Source organism: Mirounga leonina, unplaced genomic scaffold (assembly GCF_011800145.1).
Source record: "Mirounga leonina isolate KUSES-001 unplaced genomic scaffold, KU_Mleo_1.0 Mir_98, whole genome shotgun sequence".
In the NCBI taxonomy this organism is placed as follows: domain Eukaryota; kingdom Metazoa; phylum Chordata; class Mammalia; order Carnivora; family Phocidae; genus Mirounga; species Mirounga leonina.
The window spans coordinates 2,465,982-2,482,090 of NW_023270921.1; the positions used below are offsets into that span (position 1 = coordinate 2,465,982).

A 16,109-nucleotide genomic window follows, 5' to 3' on the forward strand; every position below is an offset into this window, starting at 1 on the left:
AAAAAAAAAAAGTTAAAAAAATTAACTTGGAAAGACTGATGAATCATGGTAAAAAAAAGCCATGGATTCTATGTGCAGTATTCCCCTAGTGCTGGAGTTCTGCCGTTCTCATTGATCAGTAAACTTAGTCTTGGCTGGCTGTTCTTGCTGATCTTGTGGGGGAGGGACCTGTTGCCATGGTTTCCAAATGTCTTTGCCGGAGGCGGAATTGCCCCGCCCTTGCCTGGTCCGGGCTAAGTAATCTGCTTGGGTTTGCTCTCGGGAGCTTTTGTTCCCTGCAAGCTTTCCGTACAGCTTTGGAGGACAAGAGTGAAAATGGCGGCCTCCCAATCTCCACCCCGGAGGAGCCAAGAACTCAGGGCCCCGCTCCTCAGTGAGCCCCCAGAGAAAAGCAGTCAGTCACTCCCATCTCCCCAGTCTCTGGCTGCACTCCGTGCCCACCCGGCCTGTGACCAAGCACTTCTCTCTGGCACACGACCCCGTCTGGAGTCTCCAAACCCAGCAGTTCCCTGTGGTGGGCTCCTGCACCGCTCCTCCCAGGGGAGGAAGGGGAGTCTCCCTGATCTGCTGCTTTTTGTGTCCCTGCTGGAAGAGTAGTGGCCCGACTGTGCCGCAGATCACAGTTTATGGCAACCCTGAGCTGAGAGCCTGCTCCTTAGCTCCATCTCTGCAGCTGGATTCCCTGCTCTGATACCTGGGGGAGCTCTGCCACACTCAGGCACCCCCTGTCTTTCTGTGACCCCAGGGTCCTGAGACCACACCGTCCCAAGGAGGGTTCCACCCCCCACATAACCACTGGAGCGAGGTCCCTCAGCGGAGCTGACTTCTAAAAGTTCCAATTTTGTGCTCCGCAGCTCTATCACTTGCCAGAAGAGGCCTATGGAGGCCCCCTCCCCCACCATCTAGCCTCCCAAATATCGCCTGAGATTCACTTCTCTGCACGTCCTACCTTCCAGAAAGTGGTTGCTTTTCTGTTCAGAGAGTTGTTGCTATTTCTTTCTTTGATCTCCTGTTGAGTTCGTAGGTGTTCAGAATGGTTTGATCCCTATCCAGCTGAAGTCCTGGGACCAGATAAAATCCAGGTCTCCTACTCCTCTGCAGTCTTGCTCCCCCCCAAGATTTATATTTTTCTGAAAAGTTAAAAACATATTTAATTTTTTTTTTTTAGTTTTTGATGTAGTGTTCCATGATTCATTGTTTGCATAACATATTTACATTTAAAAGTACATCTATGTTATATCTTGTTCTATTTTTGAGATATGATTAGGTTTTATTGTCTAAGGTCATACTTCTTAAATAACTTTGCAATTTCAGTATAGGTAATATCATTAATGTAATTAAACATTTTGATCAAAGTAAACATTTTACTTCTTTATCTGTTACTAAACTAAAAATATTTTTATTTCATAGGTTACTTTCAAAATATTATTTCAGTTTAACACATCTTATCTCATGGAAAATGTGATCATTCATTTAAGTGCAACAAGGTTGGTTGATATGTATGCATAAGTGTATGTGTATGTAAATGTGTAAGTATATAATTTTATGTATTTAGAATATTTTGCTCTATAGACTCACTGGAACTTCTTAGAGTTTTTATGAGATCAGTAAAAGCAGAAGGCAGTGAACCCCTGTACTTCACAAAACTCTCCTTATTATTAACTAAAAATAAATTTTTATTTAATAGAATTAATGCACCTACCAAGATTAAACCATTGGTTCTATGAGCTGTAAAACATGTTGTAATCACACATCACTTATATCTGCCAAATTGCATTTAAATTTATTTAAAATTTTATGGGAATGCTAATTTAACTTTTACTGCCATCAAGGTCAACTGATGGACTTAAAGTTTTATGATGCCCTTTTGTAGTTTAATACATTTCATCCAAATCAGTTAGAGCTTCTGAAATATATCATAGAATACCCAGACTAAAAATAACAAAAGGCTAATAAGGAAATTGAAATAGTGTCTTAACTTTCTTCTAAGTGTAATCATCCACTGGACCATAAACTCCTTGAGATAAAGTTCTATCTCTGGTTGCTTTATTCCCCAGTAGCTAGTGTGGTGCCTCACATCTAATAATCACTGAATAAATGTAGAATGAATGAATAAATGAGAAAATAAATTAATGGGTAAATGAATTCTGTATGTTCAATTTAATCCAGCTCAACAAATATTTATTTGATATCTACTACAGACAAGATATTGAATTAGTCACTATAGGGAATATAAAAATTAATAAGGACATGAACTTCATGGAGTAAACATTATAGTTGGAGGCTAAGAAGACTAATATATAAATTATTATAATATAGGGTACAAACAAGGAAAATTCATTAAAGAAATATAAACTGTGTATCAGAGACTTAATAGAGGTTGAAATTATATCTACTTGGCAATGAGACGCCAAGAAAACTTTATCAAGGAGATTATAATTGAGAAGGACCTTAAAGGGTGAGTAGCAATTCATAGAAAGGTTGGTAAATAGAATTAGGTGGAGCATTTTAGGAAAAATATACAGCTTGAGCAAAAACTCAATGGTGGACCACTAGGTCTACTGAGGGAATATCAGGTAATCCATTTTAACTCAAATATAGGGAATACATAAAGGAGTAATGAAGATAAACAGGGGGTGTGCATCCTACCATATTATGGTGAGTACTGAATGTCAGAATGAGACATGTTTTCTTAGCAAACCATAAAGAGCCAGAAAAGTTTTTGAGGGGTGAAGTGTATATACAGAGCTAGCTGTTTCTTAGGAAGACGCAAGGTTACTTTATCCATAATCCTCATAGAAGTTTGAGAAACCTTGGACTATATCAGTGTGGTTTTCACCCTAGCTACAATTCAGAATCAACTTGGGAAATTTAATAATACCCATTTCTGACCTCCCTCCCCACCCTGATTGAAAAACAACCACAATAACAAAACAAACAAAAAACACAAAAACAAGAATTCTACTCTTTTATGCTTTTATTTGGTTGCCAAGATAAGCTTCCCTTTCAAATGCTCAGAAATGTTCTCTAGTCAATAGTTTCATGATTTGTCTGAACATGCTATGTATTTTCTAGTGACAGTGAAGAACCTCCTGAAACCCTTTCTGATAATGAAGTAAACATTTCTATCCCAGTAAAATATGAAGTTGGACTTCAGTTTTACAGGTAGGAGGAAAATGCATTTTATGTTGATGCCTTTCTACAAACCCAGTGGTTCTCAAAGTGTGGTCCCTGGCCAAGGACATCAGAAGCACCTGGGAACTTAGGCAAATTCTTGGCCTCACCCCAATATACTGAATCAGAAACTCTGGGGCCCAGAAATCGGTGTTAAACAGGCCCTCTGGGTAATTTTCATGCACTCTAAAGTCTGAGACCCAGCATGCTAAATAATCTTAGATGTGAGGTGCTAATGATGCTGGATTGCATTAGCAGTCCAGTCTAAACTCATTAGCAATCTGGTCTAAACTCTGAAGACCTAGACGAAGTACTTTACAAATGGCAGTGTTCTTAGAGGTCACCAGCATATTTCTTAGCTATCATTTCTCATTGTGAGGGATCTGATCAGCCTGCCCATTCTGGACACACAAGATTAAATCATTTCTTATTAACGAGGCTGTTTATTTCTTGCATTATTCATAAATTGTTCTTTCCCCTACTTTCAATCTATCCAAACACAAATCATATTGGCAACGTTTCCCACTATAAATTCCCTTGCTTAAGCAAGACTCCAAGCTTTTGCTAAAAAAATATGTGCAATGTATATAAAAAGTACAAGAACAGAGACAAGCTTAGTCTAAAAATCTTATCATTTTATTAATTTATTTTCTATGGAACTTTGCTTTTTCTGATAACAAGCTTGAGAGGATAATAGGATATACACATAGATTTTGTATATATTCCTTAGCCTCCAAATTCTGTTTGCTGTTTTCTATCTTGCTGTTATCCACTTCTCTTGGTACAATGACTTTTTTCCAAGAATTTTTCATTTTATTAAAATCAAATTTTGGCAAACACCTATATATTTTTATTATACTTCATTCCACCAAGTTCATCCAAAGAACATGGAGAAGTTGTACAGGAAAGATTGAATTTTTAAGTTTAGCAGTAAATATAGGCCTTTAATGTGAAAAGGTTAACAATTTTTTTAAATCTATTTAAAATTCAGCACTACTAAAAATACTAAATTTTAGCCTCATTATTTACAAAATGTAAATGATATTAGTGAATTAATGGAAACTTTTCACTCGGTAACAATGAAACTTTTATTTTAAAAACTGTACATATTTTGGCATTTTAAGGCCAAATAAGCATCAGTAACTTATTGAGCTAAATTATATCATCTTTCTCACCCTCCTCAAAGATTTAATTGTAGGTTTCAGGGTAAAAGAATTTGCCTCTGATTTGAAATTTCTACAAGTATTTTTTTTGTGGGATTACCTGGTATAAAGAAAGAAAAAGAGTAAGGTCAAATAAAAGTTAAACTTTGTTGTGTTTTGTTTTTCTTCTTCCAATTAATTCTAAGCTCTGCAAGCGAATACCATATTTCAATTGCAGCCAATGAGACTGTCCCTGAAGTTATTAATTCTACTGAGGACATTGGAGATGAAATTAATATCTTCTATTTGGTAAGAAACTACCTCTAAATTATTATTGCCAAGGAGTAATTTATAAGTTTATAAATTAAATGAAAGTATTAACAGACACATAGAAACATGTTGATTCAACAGTTAATCTTTATATTCCAGAATATTTTTTTATAATTTCACTATTTTGAAGTAATTTTATTTAAAGAATTGTTGATAATTATACTTTGAAGCAATTTTAAAAACCTAAGTCTCTAATTTCCTCCTAACACATGCTTAGAATGAGTTCCTAGAAAAAACAAACTTATAAAACCAAAGAGACACTACCTATAAGCCTATAGACTTTATTTACATTATGTTTTCAGTATGAGGGAACAAAGCACTTTTAAAAAAATAATTATGACTATTTCAGAAGTTGACTACTTCAAATGTCTTGGTAATATTTTACTTTACTCAACAAATAAATATGTATCTCATTCTGCTCATTGCAACCTTCCATAGGTATCATACTATAACTTATGTTCCTCCTACCACATCCTTAAGTGATGTTTTCTACTATAAATTTATTTTTTTCTTTGAATTCCTCATAATGAACTTTTCCTAACCATTATAGCAAACAATTATGAAGTTAAACCAGACTTTCATTTTAGGTAATGCCTACTTACAGACACAGACTCAAGTTAATATTACTCAAGTAAAAGAGGGTCCAATTCAAATGATGGATTTAAATATGTATTCAGAAGTATGAAATAATGCAACAGTATTTTAGGTGAAAATGGTCTCAATCTATTTGCGAATTGTCAGTAGTGGGAAGGGAAGTTCTCTTACAAAGTGAAATAAATGTATGCTCTCAAGATTCATTCCATTGTTTTCTTTCTGTGCTCTTTGCTAAAATTTCTATGACAAGCTATACCCTGGAAATTAGCATGAATGCGGATCACCTTATTATTGAGATTAATTTTTGAAATTTTGGCTGCCAAGTTCTTCTAGCCCCATTTGCTTTTCCCAGATTAAAGAATTCAACAAAAAGGAAGGAAAAAGAAAAGGAAGGAAGGAAGGAAGGAATTTTGAATATTATAGCTATTCATATGTTGTTACTAGGATCCAAACTTGAAATAGGTACTCTCAAACTATTATAAATAATGTTGATATAAATAACATTGTTAAGAATATCCCTGACCGATGTCCACTATCACTACTGCTATTCAGCATTGTACTAGAAGTCCTAGCCACAACAATCAGACAACAAAAAGAAATAAAAGACATTCGAATCGGCAAAGAAGTCAAACTCTCACTCTTTGCAGATGATATGATACTTTATGTGGGGAGCCCAAAAGACTCCACCCCAAAACTGCTAGAACTCATACAGGAATTCAGTAAAGTGACAGGATATAAAATCAATGCACAGAATTCAGTTGCATTTCTATGCACCAACAACAAGATAGAAGAAAGAGAAATTAAGGAGTCTATTCCATTTACAATTGCACCCAAAACCATAAGATACCTAGGAATAAATCTAACCAAAAAGGCAAAGAATCTGTACTCAGAAAACTATAAAATACTCATGAAAGAAATTGAGGAAGACACAAAGAAATGGAAAAACGTTCCATGCTCATGGATTGGAAGAACAAATATTGTGAAGATGTCTATGCTACCTAGAGCAATCTACACATTCAGTGCAATCCCCATCAAAATACCATCAACTTTTTTCAAAGGAATGGAACAAATAATCCTAAAATTTGTATGGAACCAGAAAAGACCCCGCATAGCCAGAGGAATGTTGAAAAAGAAAAGCAAAGCCAGTGGCATCACAATTCTGGACTTCAAGCTCTATTACAAAGCTGTCATCATCAAGACAGTATGGTACTGGCACAAAAACAGACACATAGATCAATGGAACAGAATAGAGAGCCCAGAAATGGACCTTCAACTCTATGGTCAACTCATCTTTGACAAAGCAGGAAAGAATGTCCAATGGAAAAAAGACAGTCTCTTCAACAAATGATGTTGGGAAAATTGGACAGCCACATGCAGAAGAATGAAACTGGACCATTTCCTTACACCACACACAAAAATAGACTCAAAATGGGTGAAAGACCTAAATGCGAGACAGGAGTCCATCAAAATCCTAAAGGAGAGAACACAGGCAGCAACCTCTTTGGCCTCAGCCGCAGCAACTTCTTCCTAGAAACATTGCTAAAGGCAAGGGAAGCAAGGGCAAAAATGAACTATTGGGACTTCATCAAGATAAAAAGCTTTTGCACAGCAAAGGAAACAGTCAACAAAACCAAAAGACAACCGTCAGAATGGTAGAAGATATTTGCAAATGACATATCAGATAAAGGGCTAGTATCCAAAATATATAGTGAACTTACCAAACTCAACACCCAAAGAACAAATGATCCAATCAAGAAATGGGCAGAAGACATGAACAGACATTTTTCCAAAGAAGACATCCAAATGGCCAACAGACACATGAAAACTTACTCGACATCACTCGGCTTCAGGGAAATCCATATCAAAACCTCAATGAGATACCAACTCACACCAGTCAGAATGGCTAAAATTAACAAGTCAGGAAACAACAGATGTTGGCAAGAAAGCAGAGAAAGGGGAACCCTCCTACACTGTTGGTGGGAATGCAAGCTGGTGCAGCCACTCCGGAAAACAGTACAGAGGTTCCTCAAAAAGTTGAAAATAGAGCTACTGTACGACCCAGCAATTGCACTACTGGGTATTTACCCCAAAGATACAAATGAAGTGATCTGAAGGGGTACGTGCACCCCAGTGTTTATAGCAGAAATGTCTACAATAGCCAAACTATGGAAAGAGCCAAGATGTCCTTCAACAGATGAATGGATAAAGAAGATGTGGTGTATATATATGCAATGGAATATTATGCAGCCATCAAAAAAACGAAATCTTGCCATTTGCAATGACATGGATGGAACCAGAGGGTATTATGCTAAGTGAAATAAGTCAATCAGAGAAAGACAAGTATCATATGATCTCACTGATACGAGGAATTCTTAATCTCAGGAAACAAAGTGAGGGTTGCTGGAGTGGGGGTGGGGAGGGATGGGGTGGCTGGGTGATAGACATTCGGGAGGGTGTGCGCTATGGTGAACGCTGTGAATTGTCTAAGACTGAGGAATCACAGACCTGTACCTCTGAAGCAAATAATACAGTATATGTTAAAAAAAAAAAAAAAGAAGAAGAAGAAGAAGAGAGTAGGAAGGGAAAAATGAAGGGGGGGATCAGAACGGGGGGATGAACCATGAGAGACTATGGACTCTGAGAAACAAACTGAGGGTTCTAGAGGGGAGGGGGTTGGGAGATGGGTTAGCCTGGTGATGGGTATTAAAAAGGGCACATATTGAATGGAGCACTGGGTGTTATACGCAAATAATGAATCATGGAACATTACATCAAAAGCTAATGATGTAATGCATGGTGATTAACATAACATAATAAAATTAAATTAAAAAAGAAAAAGAATACCCCTGACCATAATCCTTTGTACCTTATTATTTTGCTGAGATAAAATAAAAAATTGGAGTAATAGAATTGAAAAATAATATGAACATTTTCTTAGGTGAGACCCAGTAAATGAATTTATTGCTTAAAATGTACCATAGAAAATTATTGGTGATACAAAGATTTATTCTCAGAGATACTTTTTTATTTATTTATGTACTTACTTATTTATTTATTTATTTTTAAGTAATCTCTACACCCAGCATGGGACTCAAAATCATGACCCCAAGATCAAGAGTCACATGCTCTTCTGACTGAGCCAGCCAGGCACCCCTGGGAGATACTGTTATCAGTGTCATTTATAGTTTAAAAATTGAAACCTGGACACAATCTAAAAGTTTAACCACATATAATTGCTTAAATAAATTATCAGATAGTTATTCAATGGAAAGACAGCTAAAGAGGGCACATTTTAGATTTAAAAAAAAAAGTTAATTCTGCTATTTACTAGCTCTGTGATTTTGGAAGTTCTTCATTCTCATTCTAACCTTGTTTCCTTATAGGTAAAATAGGGATATTAAGAGAATCTACCTCATAAGGCTGTTAACAGCATTAAAGGCAATAATGCAAGTAAGAAAATTAGCACAGTGTCTAGAATATAAATAAATGTTGAACATAAATAAATATTGATACTGTGGTTATTATTAAGCAGCTAATGAAAGTCATATTCTCAAAGAATCTCTAAGTTTATGGGAAAACACCATGACAATACATTTTATAAGTGGGGTGCCAAATCTTGTATTTTATATGATACATATTTTATAATATATATGTATATAATATATACATATATGATAGACAGGTAAGTTGTACACTAAAGTGTTACCAATGTAGTAGAATTATAGAAAACTTACTTCCTGTTTATTTTCAATATTTTCCAATGTTTCTGTAAATAACATTGTTTTTAATCAGAAAAAATAAATGTTAATTACAGATTACATGATTTTTTATTCTTTAGCAGAAAACAGATGGAATTAGAGTGGGAGGCCATGGCAGGCAATTTTAAGACATATTACTATAAGAAGGGGCAAGAGTCAAGGAGCATGATTAAGAGGCCAGGCAGAGCTGGTCAGAAATTCCTAGAATTCCAAGATTAAGGGATGCATTTAGTTTTAGGCAAACACAGGGAATTGCTTACTGTGTAACTCCCAGTCCAGAAGGCTCAATTAGATAGATCAGTTGGATTTTCTGGCGTCTGTCAATTAAGGAGCTCCCTACTCACCTAAGAATTCAGCCTAGGGAGGGTGTGAAGAAGGTATAGGTCCTGGAAATTATGCTTGAGTGGGAAGAAGGAAGGGCCATAGCATCTGGCTGCTCCAATTCCATTGCATCTCTTCTACTTGTGAGGACTTTTGAATAGCAAATTCAGCTTTCTGCTGAATTTCATCCTGCCTGGCTTTCCTTCCCTATGAGCTACACTCACCATTGGCGGCATGATGTGATATTAAGCAGGAATTGTAGTTTAGTGGATAAAAGCAGATGGGCATTGAAAGGAGAATCAATGTGACTCTCATCCAACTGGATCAACAATCATTATTGACACAGTAGCCTTAGCTGGAGGTAAAATAGTGAAGGGAAGCGTATGGGTATCTGGTTTGTCTGTGCAGTGGTGGCAGATCCCATGTGGCTGGGCTGAGAAATGATTTGTGGGTTTAAGGAGTTATGGCAAGCTGGTTGAGGCAAAAAAAATATGCTCACCTGTTCTGAGTGGATCAAGTAAATGTTCTCCCTCCTTCCCACCTCCAAAAAGACCAGTATGTCCAAAAAGATGATGAGCATAAAGAAATTTAATTCTGATTTTCCTTAATCCCAGTCCTACTTTGGGAGTAGGAGGATGAAGAAACAATATACATTATAGCTGATGCATACGGCCACTATTAAACATCCCTATTTTTTGCTTGTTTAATTATGCCAGTTCTCTATCCAGTGCCGTAAATTGCCTGCATTCATTTTCAGATTCAAAATATTACACAACTTAATTCATCAATTAAGAACAGATGTCCTACCTAATACAGAAAGGATGCTGTTGGAAGAGGAAGAGAGGTTACATTTTTATTTTTCTTTCTTGTAGATTAGAAAGAGTGGACATTTTCCAATGCCAGAACTTAAACTGTCAATTTCGTTTCCCAACTTGACATCAAATGGTTATCCTGTGCTATACCCAAGTGGATGGTCGTCTTCTAATGTAAGTAATGTGTACCTTGGAATTACATCATAATTAATTATCTTTTTCAGTTTGTATTTAAACCCTTTTGTTCTGCATGCCAGTTGTGATAAAGAGCTTTACCAAAGTGACATGGAGAAGCATTTAGAAAATTTTAAATAATAATAACAATTTCCACTGGCTACTTAGTAGATGTATTAGTTTCCTACAACTGCTGTGCTAATAAATTACCCAACTGGGTGGCTAGAAACAACAGAAATTTATTCTTTCACAGTCCTGGAGGCCAGAGTCTACAATCAAGGTGTCAACAATGTTCGTTCCCTGCGGAGGCTCACAGGGAGAATCTGTTCCATGCCTCTCTCTTAGCTTCTGGGGGCTGCTGTCAACCCTTGGCATGCCTTAGCTTGTGGCAGCAGAACTGCATGCAGTCTCTGCCTCTGTCTTCGCATGCCTGTCTTCCTTGAGTTTCTGGGTCTTTGCCTCTTCTGTCTCATATAGCACATTCATCAGTGAATTTAGAGCCCATCCTAAATAGAAGGACCTCATCTGGAGAGCCTTAATTACATCTGCAATGACACTGTTTCCTTTTTCCTTTTTTTTTTTTTTTTTAAGATTTTGTTTATTTATCTGAGAGGGAGGGAGAGAGAGAGAGAGCACTAGCAGGGGGAGCGTCAGAGGGAGGAGCAGACTCCCCACTGAACAGGGAGCCCCACACTGGGCTGGATCCCAGGATCTGGAGATCATGACCTGAGCTGAAGGCAGACACTTAGCCAACTGAGCCACGCAGGCGCCCCAAAATCACCCTTTTTCCACATAAGGTCATATTCACAGGTTCCAGGTGCTAGGACTTGGGCATGTCTTTTTGGAATACTATCCAATCCACTGCAGTAGATTTTAGATAACTACTTGTTGACTTGTGCCTTAAAATGTTTGTTACAGCTTTAATTTGTTTGAGATGATCAAAGAGCTCTATAAAGAGACTTTTTAATTGCTCCTAAGTGCACACACAGCTGCACATAAAACAGTACAGTACTCTTTACTCACTTATCCCAAACAATAGCAATATCACTTTGTATCTATAGCTTTGAATGAGTCAATGTGGTAAATTGTTATGGTTCAGTCTCTAAGACATAGAAAATCACAATAAATGTTGAAGTAATGCATGCATATTATCAGCATTTGACAATCTGTCTTCAGAGATTTTTTTTAAGTTAAAATACTCTCAAAAATCAAGAAGTAGAAACAGTGATAGTTGGATTATAATCTTTAAATGTTTCCCTAAAGGCAAGGAAAAATTAAACCTCTACCATTTCTCTCTAATCCAAAAAAGCAGGTTTGTGAAGATGTAGGAAGACTAAAATTGTACTTTTCTTATTACTTATGAACTTTATCCTTATTACCTTTTATCAAGGATGTAGAGAGTCTTGATGAACGAAAGGTTTATTAGAGTAAGTCTAGTAAAACAATCCAAGAATGAGCTGTCTTACAAACATGGCATCTTAACATTTATAGGGCTGCTTACTTACATCTTCTTTCCACATAGACCAACTATCTTACCCTTGGTGTTTAGAGACTCCTAAAATATTATTGGATGAATACACAAATACAGATGAAAGCCCCTCTCTTTTTTTTTGTTTCACAAACCATTGTATGAGCCAACATAATGAATAACAAATGCTAACCTTTTTTTTTAGTATAGTTTTAATTTCTTTTCTCTCTGTGTATTATGGGAATTAATAACTAATGTTTGATGAAAACAATAAATTAATGAGTTATGTTATGCAATAGTAAGTTCCACTAGCATCCTTCCTTTTTGTTTTGTTTTTTTAAAGATTTTATTTATTTATTTGACAGAGAGACAGAGTGAGAGAGGGAACACAAGCAGGGGAAATGGGAGAGGGAGAAGCAGGCTTCCTGCAGAGCACGGAGCCGGATGCGGGGCTCAATCCCAGGACCCTGGAATCATGACCTGAGCCGAAGGCAGACGCTCAATGCCTGAGCCACCCAGGCGCCCCACATCCTTCCTTTTTGATAACAACCTCCCTGATATCTATTACAATTCAAAAGTAGCATTCTAACAGTAATTTTTATCTGGGAGTGGGTGTATATGGATGCTACAGAACAGCTTCTTCCATATTGCACACTCCTGAAGATGGATCTTTCATCTGTGACAATGGCTGTCAGATTCTTCACCTTATTGTACCGAGTCATTTTTCCCTCTGACACCTGGCATTGTCTGATAAAACAAATATTTTCACTTTTTAGAATGCAAACTGCAGACCCAGTAGCCTTCAGGACCCTCTTGGTGTCAACTCTGGGAAGAAAACGATTATATCCAAACCTGAAGATCTCAAACGAGGCACAATTCCGGTAAATTCAGATAACCAAGACAAGTGCTTGTTTTATCTCATGCTTTTTAAGTGAATAAATTCATTTTCAACCTAAAAATAGCTATCTTATAGAATAATATGGTATCTTTTTGTCAAATGGCAAAGATACTAATATATACCTCTGAACGTTTAAACAGGACTGCAGTACGTGTAAATTTGCTACCATTACGTGTACATTGATTCCTTCTGACATAAGCCAAGTGAATGTTTCACTTATCTTATGGAAACCAACTTTTATAAAAGTAAGTGATTGCATTGTTCTCTGTAATTATTGAATTATGTTGACAAATATTTGCTCATTACTTAGTATATGCAAAGCACAGTGCTTCTGTAGAAAGAACTGGAAGTGTAAAAAAATGTGGTCCAAGCCCCAGCTCTACTTAACCAACTATTTGGGTCTCATTTTCCTTGTTTATTAGTAACGAAGTTATCTCCAAGGTCTCCTTCCAGATGATACTTTTTTCTCAGGCTCTCTTATTCTTTTTTTTTTTTTTTGTACCTCTAGAAATAAACACCTATACAGTATCAAAGTTTGCATTTATCTTAATGCTGTAGAACTCAGTTAAGGGACAAAGAATTATAGAGAGACAGTGCTTGACTCCTTGACACCATTAACAATAGAGCTAACATGTATTATGGACTCACTGTATTAGATCAGATTTTACATATATATATGTATATATATGACACACATTTATGTATACTATGTATATACACACATTTATATATATATATATGCACACATATATATGTATATATATAAAATAGGAGGACATTTTTTAGCTCCCAATAGTCAAATCTGTCTGACAACAAGCTACTTTAAAACTTAATCCAATGTAACAAACTGAGGGTTGCTGGAGTGGGGGTTGGAGTGGGAGGGATGGGGTGGCTGGGTGATAGACACTGGGGAAGGTATGTGCTGTGGTGAGCGCTGTGAATTGTGCAAGACTGTTGAATCACAGATCTGTACCTCTGAAACAAATAATACATTATATGTTAAGAAAAAAAAAAAGAAGAAGATAGCAGGAGGGGAAGAATGAAAGGGGGGAAATCGGAGGGGGAGACGAACCATGAGAGACGATGGACTCTGAAAAACAAACCGAGGGTTCTAGAGGGGAGGGGGGTGGGAGGATGGGTTAGCCTGGTGATGGGTATTGAGGAGGGCACGTTCTGCATGGAGCACTGGGTGTTATGCACAAACAATGAATCATGGAACACTACATCAAAAACTAATGATGTAATGTATGGTGATTAACATAACAATAAAAAATTTAAAAAAAACTTAATCCATTGTATTTTGTATGGTTTCTTTCTCTCTTAGAAGTGTTTAGTTAATTATATGAAATTTCCAATTTTTAGGTTCGATCATATCAAGTTACAATTTTTATAAATCACAAACTGTTGGATATTGGCAATTTCATGTTTAATCCTGCACAAACTCCTATATAAACTTCATTGCCAGAGTGTAGCTATTTCATACCTAGCTATATGAAAGGGGGGCAGGGTTTGAGATTTGTTTTTGCTAAGGATAAATCTGGAGAAAATGATATAGAATTGTTTCATTCTATAACAAGGACCTAAGTGACAATTTGAGTGGGGAGAAGAGGGATGGGTCATCATTTGAAACTACCAGTTCCATTTGGATGTTAGCAAAACCAGTGTTTTTAAGTCTCTCAGGAAAATCTAGATTTTAAAAATTGCACTACTCAAATGTGACTAGCCCTCACTTTGATTAGCATAATATATTGAAAATAAATCCTGTTTGCTTTTCAGGCACGTTTTTCCAGCTTAAATCTTACTGTAAGGGCAGACCTTCAGAGTGAAAATACATCACTGATTTTAAGTACTGGCAATCAAAAAAGAGAGGTAAGAGCAACTCTAAGTTTTGAAAACATTATACATTTCACTCCGAATTTTGTGACATAATGTTTTATAATTGCTTATAGAACCTAAAGCAGTGACTAGCTAGTCACTAAGTAACAGACACTTTTTGCTTCAAATTATACTTAATTAGCTTCAAGTGTGATTTCAATCTTCTTTGTAAGAAACTGGGAAAAACCATGATATTTACAATTAACATGCCATGTTTGACTTTACCGCTTGTAACTATCACAATAAATTGGTGTTTTTACTTTCACCTTGATAACAAATGATGCATTTGTGATTTTCCTCCTTAAAAACTTACATTATAAAATGCAGTTGACATCTGAAGAGCAGACTTGAAAAACACTTTACAGAAAGTGTACACTGTACAGAAATAAATGTAAATTTTGAAAGGTTTTCTTCATTTAGTCATTGGGAAATCTGAAGCAAAAATGAAATATTATTCCCTCATACAAATTCACACTTCAGTCCTTGGTAAAAATAAAATGGTTTGATGTTTTTCCTCCTGTTTTATTATAAAATAAGGCCAGAATACTTATTACAGATGTGGATATGTAAGCATTTCTCCTCTTATCATGGGAGAGTTTAAATGTCCCATGCGGATAGTATGAGTCATATAATTTTATTTGGAAGCTATGTAACATTCAGATGTTGTTTAAAAATTTCTTATTTCAAATTAATACTTATCTCAAATAATTCCAGTGTCAATGACCCCTGGTAGGTATTCACCTTTAAAGAACATATGCATATAATGTTTACTTACATTATAAAGAACACTGATAAATGCAAAGTTGTTCCACATGCAGAGAAGCCAAAATTTTACCAGTAAGCACCGCCCCCCCAAAACTGAGTATAAATTATATTGGAAAAGAGTGCTTTTGATTCCTGGATATGTTTTGTTGAAATTTTATAACTAGCTTTATTTCCCCTAAATGTTAGCTTAAAATTCCCCACGGAACTATTATTCAACATCTTATCCCAAAAGAAAATTATACCTACATCATTAAAATTACTAGAAGTGATCATTTTGTAATTGTGTGATCTTAGAGAAGTCACTGATCCCATCCAGAGTTCAGCTTCTGTATCTATCAGTTCAGGGAATTGTTTTAGATGTATTTGAAATCTGTCTTCTAAGAACTTATTCTGTACATATGTACATTCATGCCGGCTCTGTGTCCCCAAAGCATCAGCAGTGACCCACCCGTCGCCATCTGAGGAGTTTGTCCAGCAGCCAATATATATAAATATCTCCCCTGTTCTCTTTTTTACCTCCAGTCTTCCCTCTAGCTTTAGGAATTGAGATGTTCCCTCCGACAAGCAAACACAGAAACGTGAGCTATCATTAGTCATTGAGATCTACACTGAATTAGTTTTTTTCTCAGAGACCTTGGGATGAGACCCAGCGCAGACAAGTCTCGCTGCGGTTTGGGTGCCGCATTGAGTAGCTGCAACACTAAAGCTGTTTACCTCAAAGTTTTCCTTCAGTTAAGACCTAACTAATATATAGACTGAAGAGAAGTCGACTGGCAGAGACAGTGCAGTCTAATAAAA

General features: G+C 36.3%; 1 protein-coding gene across 2 annotated transcripts in view; it reads left to right on the forward strand.

Moving 5' to 3' along the window:
* The window catches only part of LOC118006650 (integrin alpha-1), a 170,675-nt gene that overhangs the window by 147,212 nt on the left and 7,354 nt on the right, over nucleotides 1-16,109 (forward strand). For both annotated transcript variants that reach the window (XM_034999364.1, XM_034999365.1), the window contains exons 21-27: nucleotides 1,411-1,487; nucleotides 3,076-3,165; nucleotides 4,523-4,625; nucleotides 10,192-10,305; nucleotides 12,550-12,654; nucleotides 12,812-12,916; nucleotides 14,448-14,540. In XM_034999364.1, the coding sequence (XP_034855255.1) occupies nucleotides 1,411-1,487; nucleotides 3,076-3,165; nucleotides 4,523-4,625; nucleotides 10,192-10,305; nucleotides 12,550-12,654; nucleotides 12,812-12,916; nucleotides 14,448-14,540 (687 nt within the window). The remainder of the gene's footprint in view (nucleotides 1-1,410; nucleotides 1,488-3,075; nucleotides 3,166-4,522; nucleotides 4,626-10,191; nucleotides 10,306-12,549; nucleotides 12,655-12,811; nucleotides 12,917-14,447; nucleotides 14,541-16,109) is intronic.